Source organism: Pelecanus crispus, chromosome 6, assembly GCF_030463565.1.
Source record: "Pelecanus crispus isolate bPelCri1 chromosome 6, bPelCri1.pri, whole genome shotgun sequence".
Lineage (NCBI taxonomy): Eukaryota > Metazoa > Chordata > Aves > Pelecaniformes > Pelecanidae > Pelecanus > Pelecanus crispus.
In genome coordinates, this window is record NC_134648.1 from 49464223 (window position 1) to 49477969 (window position 13747).

The 13747-nt window shown below is 41.9% G+C and overlaps 1 protein-coding gene across 19 annotated transcripts in view; it reads left to right on the plus strand.

Annotated features, from left to right (window-relative positions):
* Nucleotides 1-13747, plus strand: part of NRXN3 (neurexin 3) — a 1006895-nt gene that overhangs the window by 79799 nt on the left and 913349 nt on the right. The window contains exon 3 of one of the 19 annotated variants that reach the window (XM_075711856.1): nucleotides 2233-2267. The exons of the other annotated variants lie outside the window; for them this stretch is intronic. Coding sequence (XP_075567971.1) covers nucleotides 2233-2267 — 35 coding nt within the window. The remainder of the gene's footprint in view (nucleotides 1-2232; nucleotides 2268-13747) is intronic. 19 annotated transcript variants of the gene reach the window in all.

Here is a 13747-nt window from a genome sequence, read left to right on the forward strand (position 1 = left end):
GCAAATTGGTTACTGGTTTTCAGGCTGCTTGGCAAACCCAGCAGAAGGACCATGGTCAGCCTGAGAAAACACTGAATTGTTCATGTTTTTCTGAAAGTAAATAACTTCTGTTCCTACTATTTTAAAGACTTTTGGGATGATGGAATGTGCATGAAACTTGCTTTGTTGATGCTATACCACTTAATTTACTGCCTTGGCTAAATCTGTGCATATTTTTAAATTTTAAGTTTATAGTTACATCCAGCTTGTTAGCAAAAGAATGAATTCATTCATATAATGCAAATTCCTCAATATTGTATATGGAGCTGCACAAAACTTAATAGCTATACCTGCTCTGGAAGCTTTGTATTCTGTGTCTTTTGCCTCTTATTGCAGGAAGGATGAAAAATTCCGTTGTTCCAAAAAACAAACGAACAACCAAGTCAGAACTTCAGCTTGAAATTTGGTTCAAATTTGTCCTGAGGCTGGGAAAGTGTGAATGCTTTTATTCTGTTATCCTGATGTCCTGGTTTCGGCTGGGATAGAGTTAATTTTCTTCCTAGCAGCAGGCATAGTGCTGTGTTTTGGATTTAGTAGGAGAAGAATGTTGATAACGTGCTGATGTTTTTAGTTGTTGCTGAGTACTGCTTATGCTAGTCAAGGACTTTTTCAGCTTCCCATGCTCTGCCAGGTGCACAAGAAACTGGGAGGGGGCACAGCCAGAATAGTTGATCCAAACTGACCAACGGGCTATTCCATACCATATGACATCATGCTCAGGATATAAACTGGGGGGGGGGGGGTGGCCAGGGAGCAGCGATCGCTGCTCGGGAACTGTCTGGGTATCGGTCGGCGGGTGGTGAGCAATTGCATTGTGCATCACTTGCTTCGTGTATCATTATTATTATTATCATTATTATACTGTTACTATTAGCATTACTATTTTACTTTATTTCAATTATTAAACTGTTCTTATCTCAACCCAGGAGTGTTTCTCACTCTTACTCCTCCGATTCTCTCCCCCATCCCATCGGGGTAGGGGGAGTGAGCGAGCGGCTGCGTGGTGCTTAGTTGCTGGCTGGGGCTAAACCACGACACCTGAGTCTCTGCGTGTGTGGATCCTAGCCAAAAAGGCTTTTCATTTGGTATTTTTTAATTGACTTGATATAGCAAGTTCAGGGAATTTCCTCTCTGTTTTAATCAGGACTGTTCTCAGGAAATTCCCAGCCTGATTTTTGCACAGTATGGAGGATTTCAGCTGTGTAAGTGGAAAAAATGATCTCTCCTTCTCTCTTCTTTTGTTGCTTCAAAAATGTGAGTCTTGTTTCAGAACAGGGAATTTGATAAAGCTGACACTTGGTTATTCCCTGCATTGTTTTAATGACTGTCATGATTCTCCTGTTAATTAAAAGCATTGTAGTTGAAAGCTCCAAATCTTACTCTATCATGAAGTCCTAAAAGATAGCTACTTCAAGGTTGGTAGTAGAGTACTACTTAAGATACGTGTGATATTATGAAGGTGAAAAGCAGTGTGTTACACCCTGGACTGGCATTGCGAATATGACTGACAGAGCCAGGGACTGCTATTGTTGGCTCTTGGGCGTGAGGGTGGTGCTACGTTTTTCTTGTTTTGGGAGCTGGAGGAAAGGACAGTGAAAGTCACTGTGTAGCTGTACCTAGAAGGGGAAATGTGAAAGAGCCAGATTTTCTTGTCCTCAGTGGTTTCCATTGATAAAATCTGATATGATACAGTATATTTCTAGCTTTTACTGAGGGTTTGAAACCCTGAAAGCTAAGAACCCAGATGGTCAAGAGCACTTTTTAAGCTGCTATTTGGAGTTAGATGCAAAATCACCCAAGGCACTTTGAGCTGGTGGCTTCATAGAGGCAAAGGCACTTCCAGATCCATGCTCTGGACAGGAGTCACTGCGAGGTGAAGCTGATGGTGACCCTTGTGGAGTGAGATCCTCAGACCAAAAAACCTGCAGTACAAACGCACCATTTTTGTATTTCTGTGTGCCAGGCAAGAGGGATGGCAACAACAGCTTTTGCTGTGGGTGATGGTTTTATTCAAAAACTATGTAAGAAATGTGAGAAATCTGGAGAAAATGATTGCCCATGGGCCACTACTTTCATGGCTGCAAGACAAAACCTGACTGTGGAAGTGACTGACACTGTAAAATGCAGCTTTCTTCCCAGCAGCACTGCTTAGGCATATTCCCTTGCCCAGGACAATATGTAAATGTGGGACAGCACCCAGTGGAAGGATGTGGGCACACACTAATGCTGTTGTTTATGGGTGTGTAATATACTTTAATTTGGCTTTGGCTTCTGAGACATAATCCTCCTCATCTCCTTGTCAGTCTCCTCCATTTTCCTTTATTTTCCATTGTTGTTTAAGTAAAAACTGGAAGAGAGTATCTGTAAAAACAAGCTCCCAATCAGAAGAAGCTGTAAGTGAATGCCTCTCATACCTATCCCCTAAATGCTAAGCTAGGGGAGCCCTGTCTGTCTCTAGCTCAGATTAAGTTTCAGTTCTGGGTGTTTGATAAACTTCTGTCATGGTGTTTGTTGTAGTGTGAGACCTTGCTACAGAGGAACGTGTTTGAAATTTCTTCCAAGAAGAGGGGGATGAATGGCCTTATTTTAGATGAGAGGCAGCAAGTGGGCTTTGGTGGAGTGGGGCTGTTGCAGGCAGGCCCTGCCAGAGGTGCCAGTGTGGCAGCTGGGCCATGTGAGGCCTCCCAGCACGGGCACGGGGGCCAGCCTGCCCTGGCAGTGTGGCTGGGGGCAAGCTTGGCTCCACACATCTGTGGCTCCATTTCAGTGCTGCTTTGATAGCCACAGACTTTTACAAAACACTCAGCTCAAAGGGGGAAATTAGTGTCACGGGAACTGTTTTCTTTATGGGAAAAGACTCGGTTGGATGGAGCAGCCAATAAAGATGTTAATGTATTTTCTCAGTGCATAACCCACATATTTCAGCTCCCTGGATGGGGTCTTTATTTCTGAGGTGAATGACTGGGGAACACTTAACTCATAGCTTCCAGGGGATTGGGAAAGTGCAAGTTTTTCTGGAAGGTGAGATCTTCCATTTTTAAGATCTAATGTTAACTTTTTGGGGTGTGACTCTGGCTGGGTGAAAAAGAAAGCATTGCTTTCACAGACAGGAATATTTCCCCCTGTCCAAGCTGTTAAGCCTATTGATAGCACTCAGTTATATCTCTGTCAAGACTTACACTTACTCTCACCATTGTAACTTGTCCATCATTACTTTGATGTTGGAATTCAACCTATTTTTATTATCTTATTATTAGCATTTTAATGTGAATTAAGCACTGGTAACCGTTCTGTGATAAACTGAACTGGAGATGGATTGGAACCTCTCTGTCTAGACGTGATCAGAAGTGGAGTATCCGTCCCCTTCTGACCGCATCCTTTCCCTCCTGTGAGGAACAGAATTTCTATCCCTATTGCTAAGAGTGCAGGCTGATGTCCAAATTCTACATATGCCTTGTTTATTATTGGAAAAAATGAAATGTCAGCCTGTAAGATTATCCTGTAGTTTTCCCCTGCTTTCCCTATGTACTTCCTGTATTTGTTGCAAGTGATTTCTAAAAAGGTTGGAACTGCTAGTCTGTACTGAAGTAGTTACAACTGCTGCACTCTGGTACACTCAGCACAGGAATCTGGGGAGGTTCTCATGAGATGGCAAAGGACACAGGTTTCTGTGCCTACAACGAAAGCTGTAGAAAATATCTCAGGTGAGGACTGAGAGTCAAGAACAGAGGTATGTCTGGTTAAGAATGCCAGGTGACCCAACTTGTATTGGTTTGTCCCAGCATCCTGAAAAAAAATGGTATAATAGCTCAGTCATGTGCTGCCTAGACTGACTCTTGCTGCGAGGCTGCTTAAGACAGCTGGTGACTGACCCGTAATGTCTGGAGGAGGCACACATCACTGAGGGGGACTATTGGAGCTGTGAAAAGGGATTGTCTTCATTTTGGCTGATTTGTAGTATGGAAGGGCAACCATAGCTGGGACTTGTAGGGCATTCTATACTAAGAGTAGGTTTGGGGTTTATACGTCTCTCGGCTAAGATTACATGGGGATTCAAGGGGTTCTCCCAGACTAAGATGAGGGTTGGAGCTTGTAGGGACCTGTTGGGATTGGGCCTTGGTACTGGAGTTTTGTTTTGCCTTTTAGACTTCTCAAGGGTGGGAACTGCAGGTGTATTGGTGTGCCAGGGCTCTGAGTGCACTAATAAGCCTTAATAGCCCTGACGAGCCTCACCTGGGGCCAACACCTGTGGGCCCAAGAGCTCTATTCAAGCTCAGCCCTGGGCTTTCAGTCTGTGTCTGAGCTATGTTGGAGAAGTACTACTGGTCTTTAGCTTAGCTACAGCAATGCCAGTGCCTAGCTGTGGAGCTCTGTGATCTGGACCTCAACTTGCAGACTCACTTCCTGGATTTGACTGCCTGGCTTGATTTTTGGCCCAGGCTCATCACCGTGGCTGTGCCTGGCAATTGCTAGACTTCATCTTAGCTCTGACTTATGGATTGATTTTCCAATTTGTCTGCAGAACCGCTTCGTCACCATAATACTACCTTATGATCTGGACTCTTGATTGGATGTGGCTGACATCTCCAGGTGTATCTTGCTTGTGTACTGTGGGACAGGCCCTGGCCAGTAAGGCTCTGGTCTTGCTGATTGTATTATTCCCCTCAGTTCCTATCCCTTAGGGAATGGCTGTCCTGCAGTGCTCCCTGACACTGAGTTAGGATCTACAGGAATCCTTGGTTTATTGTCAAGATTGTCATCTTGCATTGGAACAGGCTGCCCAGGGAAGTGGTTGAGTCTCCATCCCTGGAGGTATTTAAAAGACGTGTACATGTGGTGCTTAGGGACAGGGTTTAGTGGTGGACTTGGCAGTGTTAGGTTAATGGTTGGACTCAATGATCTTAAAGGTCTTTTTCAACCTAAATGATTCTATGATCTTCAGGATTTCCTGGGATGAGGTTGGAGTTGTGATTCATAGAAGGCAGCATTTAGGGTTGAGACCTATAAGGCTGTCCTGGACCAAGTGAAGGTGGTAATCTGAAAGGTTTTGGAGCTATAAGTAGCATTATAGACTGTTGTAATGCCTTGGCTAGAGTGAGGGAGGTGCTCTGGAGGACCTATGTGCTCCCTTCCCAAAAGAACTGCACAGGATGTTTTGAGATTTTGGTCTGAAGGGTTTCCTAGAGTAGAAGCAGTTGCCTGCACTGATTCTCTGGGTATTTCTAGGTTTGGGAGAATTCTCTGGGTATTTCTAGGTTTCAAGGAGAAGATTAGGAGTGTAGAAGTCCATAGCAGGGTACCTGCCAAGCTTTTTTTTTTAATTATTTAGATTCCAGGCTGGATTTAAGCTTGAGGTCAGGAAGTGTTGTTAAGCTAGGTCAATTATACTCACGTTTTCTATCTTGTGTATGTAGGGTAAGATATCTTGAGTCCTGAACTCTTTCCTTGCTGCTCTGGTTATCTACTAAGTAATGAAACAAGGTAAGAACTAGGGAACTGAAGTATAGCTTTTATTTTGCTACCAGGTCGCTATATGACAATAAGTTGCTTATCTCTAACTTTTGTGAATTCTTTCTCTTTAGATAGCAAGCTAGAGGGATGGTAGATGTCACTTTTGTGTTTATACTGCACCTCTGCCTAGCGACATGGAGATTATTATGGACAGCTCTAAGAGTTACTGTGATATATGTAAGAAAAGAGTACAGTAGTAGATACTGATAATAGTGCTGGTGCATTGCTATGGAGACCTGCTCTCTAAGAATCTGACTATAATAAACCAACTTATTTTATGGTACTGGGTGTGGGCCAGAGTTGAGTTGGCAACTATGTGATAAAAAGGATAAGAATACATAACTGGCTGCTGAGTTGGATAGTCGTAGGACTGAATCTTCTATCTACTTGAGCATCTGTCTTATTTTTGGAGCCTACCTAGAGTAGAAGAGATCTGTCTGAGCTGGACAGTTAGGGTGGGAGGAGAAGCAAGCTGAATTTGGTTGCGCGCAGCAGCTTCAACTGTTTCCTCCCTGCCATCAGTGTGTTTGGCCCTCATGCTGTTAGCAGTACTTGAACATCTATCTGTACATATGCAGTCTCCCAGGGAAACTATTGAGAAAATCTTATTTACTGCTATGGAGACTGAAAGCACATCAAACGCATCACTGGCCTTTGCTGCTCATTTAATGGGAGGCAGCAGCCACTTTTTTCCCATTTCTTACTGCTCTTTTATGCACATTGATGGCTGAGAGGGCTTGCTTGAGGAACAGGGAGGTCTAATCCCAAGTTTGTCCCTGGATCTCCCATTTTTTCCTTCTGGCTGCTGGTGGGAAGCCAGGTCATGGATATGGAGGGAAAGACTGGTCTAGTTGCTATGTTAAAGGAGAAGTGATACTAAACACATAACTCTTCCAGTTAATTGGAAGCAGCTGCTCCAACAAGGGGGCTCCACTGAAAACATTGTTTTTCCCTGCTTCTATTTACTCTAGCTAGTGCTATATAGTTGCTGCAGCAGTGTCCCTTTTGTGCGGGGTGAAGAGTTTATTTCTGAGGATCAATCCTTGAGCTTGCTGGTGTCCTGCTCTGCTGCTGTTCTTGCAGAAATGCCTCTCTCTATCTCCCCCCGCTCCCCCCTCCCTTGAGTGACACACATCTGTACATGATGCTTACAGGAAGCTTACCTGTAAATATATCCTCTGTATGTTGCCAGTGAGCCTTCCTGTTCAGGTAGGAGTGGCTTGGTACCAATGATTTTCCTGACTTACCACTGACCACTTCTGTTGTACACTGTGTCCCTCTACTTAAACAATCCTCTTGCCTAAGCTTAGCTTTTGGTTTTCTTGTACTAGAAAGACCATTGTGATGGCAGCCTGGTCTATCTCCAGATAGACAAGTCTAGATATTACTTGCATCGTGAATGAAATGAATATGGTGTGTATCAATCTAACTCCTAGTTCTTGTTGACTTTTATTTTTTGTTCCAAACTACTATTTCTTTGCTTACAAGCGCAGTAACTATACAACCTGTGTGACTCTCTGCCATTAGATATAATTATGGCCAAGTGTTTGTTAAAAGAAAGTGTTGTCCATAAATCGCCATTCTGTAACTAGATCTCTGGAACAAATTCTCAGAGCATAGTTCAGTTGCTACAGAAATACTTGGTTTCTGTTCCTCCCCATCTATTCCTATGTATCTCTCTGATAATGCTTTCCCTCTGGTCTGTTCTGTGGTCGTTCTAGGACTGACATGGGTCACAATCTTGGACAAGCAGCAGCAAAACTCTCCCTAGTAAAAAGACTTGATTGTTTCCTTAGTGTAGTAGTTGAGGACCCAAAGTCCGGTAGTCATGGGTAATCAATGTGAAAGGAAAGCAGACAAGGAGTTACTTTTTATGTTTTTTTAGAAATGTTGCCTCTCTGAAAGGCCTGTGTGAGCAGACTGTGTATCGCCTGAATTTGAAATTCAGCAGTGAAATTTCCTTTTCAGAGAGGGACAAAATTATTTGGTTACCTTTTAATGCACAGAATAAGACAGAATAGTTAATGGAGAAGGAGCCTACATTGTGCTTCCTCTTGGAAGACCACTCAAGATAAATACTATTCATTTGGCAATCCAGTTTTGAAAGAATTGCAGGGTGAGAGAATGAGAGAAAGAATGTGCAGGGAGTCTAAAAATGAGATAGTCCCCAACTCCTGCAGAACTGGCTGAATAGGAGTGATAAGAGAAAGGAATGGGCTACCTGCCTGTATTGAATTGCCTACATGAAAAACTAAAGAAAGCAAGCTAGCTGTCCTTGATAAAATCAAGATTGGCAGCTTAGGAGCCAGGATGATGTTTGTTGCTTAATGTTTGTAGCTTAACAAAACTCAATAGACTTTTGAAATAAGCCTGCATTTGAAGTTTGGTTTTGCTTTTTCGGTTGTTTTGTTATTTCTGAATGAAATGGAATTAAGCAGTGAAAACTTTTAAAGTGGTGACAGCTACTGAAGGACTGCAGCAGGGACCTCTGGAGCTGCAAGGACTTCCCTGAGCATCTGCCTTCTTGAACTGTAATTCAATCATGGCTGAAGTTCAGAAGGTTTGGGATCTTTAAGTTGATTTTTAAGTGTGGTGTTTTTGGGCCAGGAAAATGGGCATGGAAGTCTCCTGAGAAGTATGTTTGAGACATTCTTGGACAGATTCTCAGGAAAGTATCTTGTAGAAATCTAAACACTCTTTTCTTTCCTTTTTAATCAGGTCTTACATTTCCATCACAGTAATGAATTGAAATTTAGTTTCCTAGTCATAAGATCTTGGTAAACTTCTTAGGCTTTGAGCGAGGAATGAGGTTGCAGAGAATGATAGTTGAGTTGAGTCTCTGGTATAAGCAAGTAGGAAAAGTTGGCATGAAGAGAGGCTTAGTGAAGTGGCTAGGGATACATTTAGAAGTGGAAAAAGAGAGAACATGGTGGACAAAAAGAGAAATGAAGTGGTAAGGTGAGAGAATAAAAAGATACTGCAACAAATGCATGGAAAGATGCACCATATTATTTTGCAAGAAAAGTCAGAATGAAGTGGGGACCAAAGTAAAACAAAAGCAGGAGTAGTTGTATGTTTACTAACTAGAAAGCTGAATGATATTACAGTTGTGTATAGTTATGGTTTGTTTCACTTTGATTAGAAGAGTGACTTAGGGTGAGTAGGGGTAGGAATTAATTAGCCCTGGATTATGGTTTAGTATACAAACAGGAAAGGAAGACTCTTGGTTCTTCCACCCCTTTAAGGAAATGTGATTCAATGAGTACAGCTAGGACTGTGGGCATCACTGGCTTTTCTGGAAGTGGGAATCCAAAGGATAGAGAGATTAAAGACAGCTGCCAAAGGTAGCTGTAAACCTGCATCTCTACTGTGACATGACCAGTGGAGCTTCTTTGGGAGTTTTTTGTGCAGTGACTGAGCAATCACTTCCAGCCTCAGTTGCTGGATTATGTGGATAATTAATACCTCTAAGCTTCAGGGCTAATGTGGTTCAAAACAGAAACACAAAATTAAGCCATTTGAAAACACTAAAAATTTAAATATTGGACTTAGTGACTTGCCTACTGTCATTAACCTACTATGACAGTTTGGAGCAGAGCAGAGAAATCCCAACTCCTTATAATTTGCTTTGGCTGCTACGTGCATTTAGATCCACTTGCATTACTCCGAGAGAAGGTCTTGTGACCAACAGAACTGGGGATGTTGATGGACTTGTATGTCTACAACCCTACCTTAATTATCGTTGGACATGGAAGGTTTGTACAGTTCTTTGTGATAAAAAAGTGTACAGACAGCCCTCTTCCCTCCCCTGTCTCAGCCATTTTGGGATCAAAAAGAAGAAAGAGTGAGTTGAGTGGAAGAGAATGCAGTCACATTCTGGTCAAAAATAATAGCACTGTAAGTTAACAAATAGATATTTAGTTCCTGGTAACTTTGAATATTCCAGTTGCCATAACAACACACTGAGACTGTGGCATATTTTACTTCACATGCTTTTAAAGAACTTTATGAGCCATGACCAGAAAATTCCATCAGGATTAAAAGCAAACAAAACTGAAAATACACAGTTATTAGGTTCCTAGCAGCCCACAGCTTATGTAAAACCTAGGAAATGGAGGGTGTATGTTCTGTGCTCAGATGGAAGTAGCCACACTGAAAAGCACATGGAGGGTATTTTGTTGTGCTGGTAATGCTGTTGCCCATAGAAGCAGTAAGACTTTGGAGGCTCTGTGCCAGAGGAAAACCACCTCGTTTGTGGGAACACTTGTCTCCCTGTTCTGGCTCACAAAAAGAACTGGGAAAAAATGTTGGTGACTGCCTAAATCTGAGTGACTTTTGGCTTTCATCCCACCGTGAAATTCTGCTGGTCTGGGTTTAGAGCTTGAGAGTGGGACCTCTAACCATCTTGCCAGCTGGACCAGACTGAAAGCTTCATATATAGGCTGTGGGTCGGAAGGGCAGCTACCACTGTGGAGAGGTAGAACACGTCAGAAGAACAGCAGTCTAGACATTGTGTGTCCCATATCTTGAATGCAGAATTTGTACTCTGGCACTAGGAAAACTGCCTTGCTCCTCATCTTAATGTGAGATGATGCTTTCCTAGATCTGTTAGAGAGGGTGACCTTAAAAACACTACCTGAAAAGAACCAACCACAATGATGCCTGCCTGTGCCTGCAGCCTGGCTGATAGAGCAATTTTCAGAAGAATAGGACTGCCTGGCTCATGTGACCAGTGCTTGAACTTAAAATGATTCTGTTTAGTGGTCAGCACTGTTGGCCTTCCCACTGCTGACCACTTTAGCAGCAAGACCTGCTTCGAAGAAACGTATCCCACAATCTGAAATTGCCACCGTGTCTCCTCATTGCCAAAAGATGCTATCGTGATCTACCCGGTTGCCAAAGCATGGTTTGCTCCTTCTCAGTTTCTTTGATGGACTTGCTTAGCGTCAGTTCAGAAGTCTGTGACACTTGGAAAATATTTGGATAGCACAAAAGAGTGGATTTTATATCAAAATAAATAGCACAGAACGGTCATTGTGTCATCTGTATGGGTGGTCTCTTTTTTTAAAGGAATTTTTCCTCAAAACTTCTACGACATGATAAATCACATTTTTAGTGCAGTGGTATTTAGAATTTTCTATCTTAGGAAGCAGTGTGTTTATTTTGAAGTTTGCTTAAGGTTTTAAATTTTGTTCTGAAGTATGTAGGTAAGTATAATTACTCTGAGTTTTTATTTAATTTCATTTAGAAAGGAATATATTTAAATTTGCATAACTTAGACCATGATGCATTCAAGTATTGTGAAGACCGAGGCAAGATTTGATTTAGGACTGTTTTCTTTCTTTGTTAAAGTGAATGTAAATGTAATTCAGTGCCCATTACCATCATTAACTTCACTAGGCTTTGGGCTGGACTCTTATGAGACACAGCAAAAAATCTTCAGAGATTGTCGTTCTTCCTGTATCCAAATAATGTAACAGGCAAGATTAGCAAGCAAAGATCTGTCCTGACCTATTAGTGGTATGCAGTGGTCTGAGAGATGTTTCCTACCTTAGCAGTAAAAAGCACAGCATATTATGAGCAAATTTTCACAGAGCTGTTATTTTCAGTGTTACAGATTTCTTATGCTTGTTGGTTCACTTATCTGGCACTTCCTATTATGCAACATTTTAATATAAACATTTTACAAGCTGAGACTGTTTAATAGTGGTCTGTCTTGGACTGAAGACCTTCTTAGGGTATGCAGACAGCCCACTGAAATGTTTTAAATTTAAGAGTACTTAGCCATACAGTATATCATCTGTGTAGTTCTCCAGATGCTCTATGAACCCTGGATTTTTTTTGGTGAGTTTTTTTGGACAAGCTGAAACATTAGAGATAGGGTGAACGCTTTTCAATTGCAAAAATTGTTATCAGTTTTGTGTTGAATTTGGGCAGTTCCTTTTATCATCCAGACAGTGCTTTTAGCAGATAAATTGCTTGTCTATCTTTTTTTTTTTTTTTTTTTTTTGCTCAGCTTCACAGATGAATACTATCTCCAGTTGAATTGATAAGGTGTGGGGTGGGCAGGGAAAGGAACCCATCTACAGTCACACAGGAATACTATTTCCTGCGCTTATTTTGAATATGTCAGTGGGTCAGATGTATTCCTGACACAAATAAACAGGTAACGGTGAGAGTGCTGTTATAAAGGAGTGATAGGGTTGTCCTGCCTTGCTGCCTCTGGCTTGCCTAGCTAGTGCCCACTGTTCTGCAGTGTCCCTCATGCTCCTACTGCTGCTAGCATAGGAGAACTTGAAACATTTTTTTGTTAAGAACCCGGCATTTCGGAAGAAATGTTGTTTAGTATTGCAGGTGTAGCTGAGGGTGTGCCATGCATGGATGGGAGCTCAGTGTTCTGCACAACTAGAATGAGAAGATGATCCACACATAAGGAGCTGACAGTGGGAATTGGAAATAAACTTGACACCCACAGGGTGAATCTAGGGATGGGGTGTATGGTATTTGGCTGGAGGTGTGGCCATGCTTCTCTTGTCTTTGCCTTTCTGATGGAAATCACCCAGCTCTTCTTTTGGAATTGGTCAGGATGCAAATCCCGCTTTTACTGGTGGTGGACAAGTGAAGATACTGCTTCACATGCTTGTCAATGGTAAAATGAACAGAAGCAGGAAAGAAGCCAGTATGGGATAAACAGCCAGGTCTTGATAATATACTATTAAATGTAATGCCATGCAATTTCCTATCCCCTTCATCCACATCTTGTTGCGGCCATCTTTGCCACAAAGTCTGTGACTATTAAAATTTAGTCCTTCCTCTTCTGATACATCACCTACATCAGTGCAGTTCCTGTCTCTGGTGGGATGCCAAGGCCTGACTTGCCAAAGCTCAGAGCATGCAGAAGTCTGAGACTAGCTTTTCTATAGCCATTAGGAAGTCAACCTGCAGCATATTGCTGGACTTGGGCTTGCCTTCTTGGGCCCAAGAAGAAACACAGTCAAACCTTATGTTTGGACAAATAACTTCATGGCTTCCTATTCCTTCAATAATTCATTTTAGGGTTGTGTGTGTTTTGTTTTAAAATTCTCCAGCTATTGCTTTCTTGAAGTAGCAGAACAGCTGTGGAGCTTTCATGTAATCTGGTCATTGTGTGAGCAAAAGCCAAACAAGATCTCTGTTTTGTCTGAAACAATTTTCCTGCATCGCACACATTTTCCTTACGCTATGAAAATCTCTTCTGCTATCAGCTCTCTCTTTAATTTCTTCCCTTACCTTGGTGGTATGCAGTCCTGTAATTGCATCTTCAGATCTATAGAGACTTTCAAGATGTAGAATTTAAGGAACTACAGGACTTAGGTCACATGTATATTGCCCATATACCCTTAATTATCTGAGAGGAGCATAAGAATTGATGGATCAATAATTCAGAATACCTTTGGAAGAAAACTTTAAAATTATTTTTTTTTCTTCTTTCCCATGCTAAAACTATAAGAAATAGAAGCAAAAGAAAGAGGAAAAAAGCAATTCTTAGGCAAAGTATTCCATTCTGAAAATCAAACATGATATGGTGGCAGTGTATTTGTGGGGTTACGGCTACCATCTCTGTCTCCCTCCGTTTTGCTTTCCAGTCATTATCCAGCTGCCTTTCTTTAAAGGAGCCATTCTTTATTGGAAGTGGGCATTTTGTTTGTCCTGAATAAAAATATAGTTCTTCTACTTTCTCCTGCCTAGATCAAAGGAGAGAAATTGTAAGGATAGGAGTTAGAAACCATATTATGCTCTTTCATATAAAATAAAGAGAGAAAGGAAAGTGTTATGGTTACAATAATGAGATCTGTGAACCAGAGAAAGGAAAGTGTTATGGTTACAATAATGAGATCTGTGAACCAAATGCAAGACCTTTCACTTTTAGGGCACTCAAAGCGACTTCAATCCAGCTCTTGTCTGAGGGAACTGAACAGCTCCGGGGTGCTGGCGATGGAGAGATGCAGCATTTTACATTCCAGCCTGACCCTTGTTGAAGCATGTGGCTGGCTGTGAGGAATTAGGGTATGGTTTAAAGCTCTTTGAGTTGGAGAGTCCAATTTAAAACAAGGCCCAAAGCAGCTCTGTGGTCACAAAATTATTGTCCAATGCTTTTTGACTTGTAAGAAATGGATTGTGTGTGTATGTGTGCACATAGGTGTTGAATGGGTTCTTT